At 37.6% G+C, this 8,041-nt stretch overlaps 2 protein-coding genes across 3 annotated transcripts; one reads left to right on the top strand and one right to left on the bottom strand.

Annotated features, from left to right (window-relative positions):
* The first annotated feature begins 1,494 nt into the window (after positions 1 to 1,494).
* LOC109001852 (cytochrome b-c1 complex subunit Rieske-4, mitochondrial-like) lies at positions 1,495 to 4,274 on the top strand. Of its 2 annotated transcripts, none has more exons than XM_018979327.2 (2): positions 1,495 to 1,845; positions 3,382 to 4,274. In XM_018979327.2, exons 1-2 carry the CDS (start codon positions 1,644 to 1,646, stop codon positions 4,023 to 4,025), a joined length of 846 nt encoding a protein of 281 aa, XP_018834872.1. In that variant the 5' UTR covers positions 1,495 to 1,643; the 3' UTR covers positions 4,026 to 4,274. The 2 variants fall into 2 exon arrangements, with proteins under 2 accessions (XP_018834872.1, XP_018834871.1); XM_018979326.2 differs by having other exon boundaries at positions 1,497 to 1,845; positions 3,376 to 4,274.
* A 304-nt stretch (positions 4,275 to 4,578) lies between these two features.
* Positions 4,579 to 6,426, bottom strand: LOC109001854 (protein COFACTOR ASSEMBLY OF COMPLEX C SUBUNIT B CCB1, chloroplastic). Its single transcript, XM_018979328.2, has 4 exons — positions 5,966 to 6,426; positions 5,563 to 5,687; positions 5,135 to 5,287; positions 4,579 to 5,029 (listed from the first exon to the last, which is right to left on the bottom strand). Exons 1-4 carry the CDS (start codon positions 6,299 to 6,301, stop codon positions 4,843 to 4,845), a joined length of 801 nt encoding a protein of 266 aa, XP_018834873.1. The 5' UTR covers positions 6,302 to 6,426; the 3' UTR covers positions 4,579 to 4,842.
* Between the last annotated feature and the right edge of the window lie 1,615 nt (positions 6,427 to 8,041).

Below are 8,041 nucleotides of genomic sequence, written 5' to 3'. Positions count from 1 at the left end.
CGATAGTATTTTGGCTTCCTTGGCCGAGTTATGCGAATTACTCCATGGACTAACCCTAATAGTTATATTAGTCTTCACATATACTTAAGGAGCGTTGTCTTTAGTACTCATGATATTACAAATTTGTTGGACATACACTGTAACTTTTGAATGTCTGTTATTTTAAGATTATGAAATATGTTTGGATGTTTGAGATATATCTTATCTGGTACATGGTATTGCTCAAAGAAAAAAATTATTCGTTACGAATATTGCATATTGTTAAATACATATTAGGTATATTGCATATTTATTTGTCATAAACGAGAATGGGTAAACTTGTGTTGCATGTCCCGATGCTTCAGAGTTCACCAAATTACACGCGAAATTTAGGGGCATCACAACTTACGTTTACGAGTCGTTTGGAGGGCAAATTCACTATAATATGAGTATTTTAAAATCTTTCATAGTCTCTCATTTCTCTCTATACAATGGAGGTTGGATAACTTTTTTCTGAAGAAGATTATATCTTTGGAGCTCTCATAGTGAGGTTGAAGATGATGCTCTGTGTTCTCGTAATCATCGCCCCCCTCTCCCTCTCCCTCAAATCTCATATCCCTTTTATTATGGCTTTTGTTAGTGGTTGGTGAGAAAATCAACTTTATATCACTTCATTCATTTCTTTCTGCCTAGCTTTATTAAACGTCTAAACTTTTTTTTTTTTTTCATCTTACCTTCCCCGCACACAACACTTTTAGTTTTCATAATATATGTTATAAAATAAGGATATTTTTATAAAATGATGTTAATTTTATAATATATTTTACAAAAATACTCCTCCTTTTAAAATATTGTTGTGTAAAGTATTATGTAAAGTGTTGTGTTTTTATAATTTTTCTTTTTCTTATCCTCTCATTGTTTCTTATTTACTTTATAAATGGGCCTTTGAGCTGGGCCTGAGACGCCATACGGGCCAAGGTATTTTACCTCTGAACAGTAACTATATGCATAAATTGGAAGGAAAATTTAAATCTACGCGTATGATTCAGGTGTGTGTAGAACTAGAATTGAACTCGTAAACTCATCTACAGTTAGTAAGAATGGAGTATTTAAGATTGGGTAGTGATAGGCTTACTACCTATTTACTACCCATCTACTACTTGTAGTGTTTTTATTTTTTTATTATTTTATTTTAAGTATTTTTTTAACATCCTTAATCATTAAGAAAAAATTAAAAATATATATAAATTTACTAATTATCACTTCCTTAACTATTAAGTAAAATAAAAAATTATAAAAAAAATCAAATATAAAAAAAGTAGTAAATGAGTAGTAAGAGGGTAGTAACCCTATCATTTTCCTTTAAGATTTATGAACGACACGTAGCATTTAATTTTTAGGCGTAAACGATAAGTAAAGTTTATTGGTAGCGATCGGGTCTTACGTCGTTTAAAATGGTTACGTGTCAAAATCATAGAATCTCTGACAAAACCCAATCACAGTCAATTCCTAAAAAAACCCGGTCACAGTCAATTCCTACCGCTCTATCTTGCTCGTATGCTCGTCCAATCAAAAAGGTTTGCCGAATTTCCCCAATTCTTTGGCGACGCCGATCAGATTGGTTAAATCCAGCGAAGAAGAAGACGAAAAATAATCAGAAGAAGATGCTGAGGGTTGCAGCGAGGAGGCTATCTTCTCTTTCTCCGTCGTCGCCTTGGAGGCGCAACCAGTCCGCCTCCGCCATCGTCTCTCGTTATTTATCCTTCAACGGTAGTTATTCCTCGTCTTCCGATCACCCCAGACCCGATATCTTCTTCTACTCCTCTTTTTCCCTCCGACCCGACTTATTCCAACTTCCCTTCAAAGGTTAGGGCTTCCTTCCTTTTCCCTCTATATACTACTCGGTTTGATTTCGGTTAATTCTGATTCATCTCATTAGATTTTTTTTTTTTGTAACTTTTTGGTTTTGTTATGTTGCTTTAGTATCGTCAACAATTCCGAAGGATACATAATTACCTTGTTCCGGTATTAATTATTCTGTTTATTCGACGCTATTTATTCAGAAATATCACCAGCGTGCTTGATTGAGCGAGCTGTTGTGTGAGACGCTCTTGACTGTTTGGGGAGGGGGCGCTATCTACAGTGCTATAGTTATTTGCATTTATTGGAGGAGGTTGGGTTTTTAGTTGTGGAAGCTAGTTTCTCAATAAAGGTTAGGAGTTTTTTTTTAATGCATAATTAGGAGTTTTTTATATTGATACTTGTAAAAAAAAGAAAAAAAAAGTAATGTTGATTGCAAGTATATTTCAGGACCTGTTGGGTATTTGAAGAAGCGTTCTTCCCGCTTGTCAAAAATATCTTTGATAAGATCGGGTGGGAAGTTTGTGTGATTGTGTGTCATGTCTTAATGGATATTTGTGTCTATCCTCATAGTTGGAATATAGAAGTACAGGATTCTTTTTTTATAAGAAAGAATACAATTCTATATATTCGAAGATAATTATAGATGTCAAGATTTATAATTTCTTGTTGCTGGTTTGAACTTATAAAATAATAATAATAATAATTTATTGTTGCTGGTTTGAATTTAGTTGTATTAAATCTTCGTGATATTGTTGTGATATCTAGAATGATGATATGTAATACTTATCTGGTTCTATATATGTGTTTTCAACTCGTTGACCCCACATACAATTGTCAACTACCTATTGATACCAAATTATAGTGTCCAGGATTACATTCGGACTGATTGTTTTTCATGTGAGACACAGACATAGGCTTATCCACTTAAGATGTGCATGCACAAGTCAGTACATAAGAACATGTATTTGCATGATCTCTATTTCAGAGTTTTCTCTTTTGCTTCCTAATTTTGCTGAGGGATCTGGGAATTGAATATAAAGGCAGCTGGAAAAAAGCTTGAAAACTTTGTGTCAATGAGGGAGTAAAAACTGTGAAGGCTTTGGTCTTGGTGGTATGCTCTCTCCAAGGTCTAAGGTTCGAATTCTCTTGGGTGCAAACAATCTATTGGGGCCATTGGATTGGGGGAATTTCCCCTTGAATTACTACCCAAGGTGTATCTGCGGGAAACTTCTTGCTGAGGGCCTGTGCACCTCCAGTATTAGTCGGAATGCTGTTCTCAGACACCCGATGCCAATAAAAAAACCGTGAATACGAATAAATATACAGGTTCTTTTTATCGTGGAGCAAGTTGTACATTATTTTTTGTTGCCTTTTGAAGCCTATTATCATCACTCTCCACCCTTCAAAGATTGGATGGCGTTTCAGTTGATTTCTTTGCACACTGGAATATTCATATTATTGACCACATACATGGTTGTGCACTTTTTATTCTTGTTCATTTTCTTATGACTCTTGCTGGCAAATGATTGGTAGGTCCAGGTTTTGCTTCCGAGTCTCTGATCCCAACAAAGGAAAACAGCATAGTTCCAGATGTTGCTGCAACTGTGGCAGCTGTTAAGAATCCTACTTTAAAGATCCTTTATGATGAGTACAACCATGAGCGTTACCCTCCAGGTGACCCCAGTAAGCGGGCATTTGCCTATTTTGTCCTGACCGGTGGTAGGTTTGTCTATGCCTCACTGATTCGTCTCCTCATCCTCAAGTTTGTGCTGAGCATGTCAGCCAGTAAGGATGTTCTTGCAATGGCCTCGCTTGAGGTTGATCTCTCCAGTATTGAGCCGGGCTCTACTGTGACTGTTAAGTGGCGTGGAAAGCCAGTCTTCATCAGGCGCCGAACTGAGGATGATATAAAGCTGGCAAACAGTGTTGATGTTGGATCTCTTCGAGACCCACAGCTGGACTCAGAGAGGGTTAAGAATCCTGAATGGCTCATTGTTGTTGGAGTCTGCACACATCTGGGTTGCATTCCCTTGCCAAATGCCGGTGACTTTGGTGGATGGTTCTGCCCATGCCATGGATCCCATTATGATATATCTGGTAGGATTCGTAAGGGGCCAGCTCCATACAATTTGGAGGTACCGACTTACTCGTTTTTGGAAGAGAACAAGTTACTGATTGGTTGAGAATCATGGCTTGCTCTCTAGAAAACTACAATTATTGATGATCCCAGTTTTTTTAAATTTAAGCAGATAATGCCGAAGATTTTTTGCGGACATCTTGATGTCAGCCCATTTATTCTTGGGCAATATTAGGAATGATTATGTACTTGAGTACTGTTAACTACCGTTGGTGTTTTTGAATTTCTAAATAAGTAGCCTGGGAATTTGGGACTTCACAATTTCAGGAAGCTGCTATTAAATTTGATTTGTTTTGTTGTGGTGTTGTGATAATGGATGATAGTGTTTTATCTAGTTACGAAGGGGAGCGGTTGGGACCGGGGGTTTGATCCAACGTAATTGCCGCTGTGAAAACATCTCCATGACAAAGTATCCGTTTAGGTAGGATAGAACTTATAAACTCGCAGTAAACTGTTCTCAAGAAGATGACCTTAGAAAAGAATTTGGAAACCAACCAGGTACGTGATAACTCTATATCAGTTTCTTTTAACCCAAGAATTCTTTTCAAAGTTCAAACTGCTGTGATGGAAAGTAAGATTCCGGACATACGATCCATTCGTTACCATCAATCGTGTGACGGATAATTTTTCAATAGAAAATTCTAGTGCATAACCTATACTTACTGTTCATTCTTCAGAAACTCAAGACTTGAGTTCAGTCACACAATGTTTAAGGCGCCCCCCGGTACGCATAGATAGCCAAGTACTCTGAACAGAAAGGTACATGCAATCCAAACGTCAAATTTCGATGGTATTTCGGATGAATGCATATATATGTGTGTGTACGCACACAGGTATGTATTTTTTCACAAAAAGAATCTTGGTCATCTCTCGAAGATTCCCTTGACATACACCATGCCCTTTTCACTGAGCAGAAGCTCTTTTCTCATTTGCTCTACTTGCTGGTCATCCCCTTGAACGATGATCTCGGAAAGGGTCCCATCATCTGCAACCATCATTTTAACCTTGATCTGCTCCTTTCTTGATGCTCGTTTCCAGTAATAAGCTCCTCTGAGTTCCATTACCAAAGAGTTAGTACGTCAAATTACGTGTGGTTTGGCAAATGGATTACAGGCATTGTATAATTGTTTATAATATCAGAGTGCCTGCACTTACGCAAATGGACTTAGGAACGTAAGCCAGAACCAATTATTGCCAAAATCTGGTACGGTTATTGTAAGAACAAGGGCCACGCTTGCCAGGCTGATGCAGGTGCAAAAAGTGAGCAAGGCTGCTTGGCCTCGGCTTGGTACCATCATGCCTTCAAAACTTTAATCAAGAGAGAATCATAAGTTATAAAACTTTTATCTCAAGCGAACAAAAGTCTTAAATCTTTTGATATAGCAGTTAATCATCCCAAGTTGCGGGTAAAGAACGATAGGCTAAACTTTCAGCATCTGATCGTGTGGTATTTTTTTTTACCTTCAGTATGGTCTACACCTGAATAAAATCATTTTGCTTTCTTATATAAATCACGACTTATTTGATGGAAGTGTAAAATGTTGTGTTGTTTAGATTCTGGAAAAGAATGAGGAGTGGCTTACGTTACGGTCTCTCCTCTCTCGGTCACCGCAAAATTGTTACGGGTAAAGAAAGATAGGATTTCTCCTGCCACCTGATTAGGTGCCTTTCTCCCTTCTCCTTCCCCTATAAATGTCTTCTGCACAATCTGATATAGAACCCCAATGAAACTAGCTCGTTGATAAACTAAACCAAAGAATAGAGACGCACAAAAAAAAAATATATATCGATGTGACGAAGTTAGTTGATTTATTTGATTGTCCCACCATCATTTTCTTTTTATGGAGGAGATACTCACCGGTAGTAAAATGCCAAGGATAAAAGAGTCTTGAAATTCTATAATTTCTCTTTTTGAGGGACAATTGGAAGAAGAAACAAAGAGAAAAGACAGAGTTGGAGAAATTAAGAAAACTGATGAGAAAGAACCTTGGACTTCACAGATCGCTTGATAAGGGACCAGAGGCCAGGAACTGAGATGACAAATAGACCCAATGAAGTATAGTAGCTAGCCGAAGAATAACCCATGCTCTCTGAAAGTAATATGAGCGAGGAGGGGCTATGGTGGTGAAGCTGTTCCACAAGAACAGCGGAGGATAAGACATGGTCTTGGATGGAGTGGGAGGCACACACCGCCAGACTTCTGGGCCTTGTGGGGTTCGGAGCCCGTCCGGGCCATGGTTTATGGTGGGACTTGGAATTGGAGAAAGGGAGAGAGAGAGGCTTCAGAGGGTGGGGATGTGGGAATAGCGTCTTAGCTGCCATTAGTCTGGCCGAGAGAAAATGAATCAAGTTTCTGTGCTGAGATCGGATAACTACCGAGTCGGGGATAGTCAGCGGATTGAATTGAATGGTCCAGACTCCAGATATAGAAAAGATGACATTTCAGCCCATTTCAGCAGTGGCCTCAATCTTTCTTTCTTCTATAAATGAATCAGGTTTCAGCTACTTAGTTTTTGTCAAAGCCTTTTCCATATCTAAGTTACCTGATTATTATTGGTCCTATTAGTTCTGTTGCAGGTTTATTTATTGTTATTGAATATATGTTATGAGTTGAAAACACCTCCCAATTTTGGTAGTGAATATCTCACGAAATGGGTATAATTTTTAATTTTTATATATGTATATTTTAATTTTTTTTAAAATTTAATTATTTAATTGTCTTGCGTGTTCATCCTTAATTGATCATAACGTGATATTTGAGCACCAATACCAATAATTCTTTATAATAAATTAACGAAATTTAAATGAATTGGCCATTTTAATATATGATTATTATTACGATAATTATTTGGAAACTTTTCTCGGACTAATTTAATGACTGATCAACCTCAAAATAATAGATAACTATGGCCCCGAGCTAAGCCGCGCCCTTGAACTCCAAGTAAACTATTCAATGTAAACCTTAATGGTTGCGATAAACCACACAAAGCTGATCTTTTGTGGAAACAGAGGGCAAAGCAGGACTCGCATAAAGGTGGATCGAAAACACAAGATTTTTTTCACATGCGTGCTACTCAGAGGAGGAAACACAATCTTATCACTAAGTTGGAAGATGAGTTTGTTCATATTCAGTTTGATCCTCGAAAAGTTAAGGATGTTCTCTGCTCTTTATACAAAAAGTTGTTCCAAACTTCAAATCCCGATCCTGGATAAGCCTTTTACATCTGAGGAGGTGACTACAACATTGTTTCAGATGTCTCTTTTAAAATCACCTAGACCTGATGGATATGCTTCAACTTTTTATCAAGACCATTGGGATATTGTAGGCCCTGAGGTATGTTCCAGTTCGGTGAATTGTCTCAATGGAACTTTGTCTCTTGTAGCTCTGTCAAAGGTCCTTGCTAATAGGCTCAAAAAGGTACTGAATTTCATCATCTAACCAAATTAGAGTGCTTTCATTCCTGGTCTGTCTTATTTTTGATAATATCATTGTTGCTTATGAGAGCTTACATACCATGAATTGTCATTTGCATGGAAAAGAGGGTTATATGGCTGCTAAGTTAGAAATGAGCAAAACTTATGATAGGGTTGAATGCGGATTCTTAAAAATGATCATGGAGAAAATGGGCTTCAGTGAAAGATGAATTTCTCTCATATGGAATGTCTTACCTCAGTGTCTTACTCGGTGTTAGTGAATGGAGAGCCTCACGCACAATTTAAACCTGCTTGTGGTTTGAGGCAAGGGGATCCCTTAAGTCCCAATATTTTTCTGCTATACTTAGAAGTTCTTAGTTTCCTAATTCAACAGGCTGAAGATAAGCAAATCCTTCATGGGTTTCAATTGCTAGAGGGGCAGTTAGGATTTTGCATTTACTTTTTGTAGATGACAGTTTACTTTTCATCAAAGCTAATCCTCTTGAATGGAGTAAACTTTAAGGATTATTGGCACTGTATGAAAGAGCTTCGGGGCAACAAATGAACTGTGATAAGACCACTTTTTTTCAATTCAAACACCAAGCAAGAGACATGGGACATTATTGTTGCTATAGTTGGAACTCAAGC

This window comes from Juglans regia, chromosome 10 (genome assembly GCF_001411555.2).
Source record: "Juglans regia cultivar Chandler chromosome 10, Walnut 2.0, whole genome shotgun sequence".
NCBI lineage: Eukaryota > Viridiplantae > Streptophyta > Magnoliopsida > Fagales > Juglandaceae > Juglans > Juglans regia.
The sequence above is the reverse complement of the archived record's forward strand: the minus strand, read 5'-3'. Positions and strand labels throughout refer to the sequence as shown.

Excerpts from the sequence above, each read along its gene's own strand:
- LOC109001852 (XM_018979326.2), top strand. The coding sequence starts at position 1,644 with ATGCTGAGGGTTGCAGCGAGGAGGCTATCTTCTCTTTCTCCGTCGTCG. Across the intron at positions 1,846-3,375 it reads ATTCCAACTTCCCTTCAAAG|GTCCAGGTTTTGCTTCCGAG; the intron begins GTTAGGGCTTCC and ends AATGATTGGTAG.
- LOC109001854 (XM_018979328.2), bottom strand. The coding sequence starts at position 6,301 with ATGGCAGCTAAGACGCTATTCCCACATCCCCACCCTCTGAAGCCTCTC. Across the intron at positions 5,688-5,965 it reads AGCGATCTGTGAAGTCCAAG|ATTGTGCAGAAGACATTTAT; the intron begins GTTCTTTCTCAT and ends GTTCTATATCAG. Across the intron at positions 5,030-5,134 it reads ACGTTCCTAAGTCCATTTGC|AGGAGCTTATTACTGGAAAC; the intron begins GTAAGTGCAGGC and ends AATGGAACTCAG.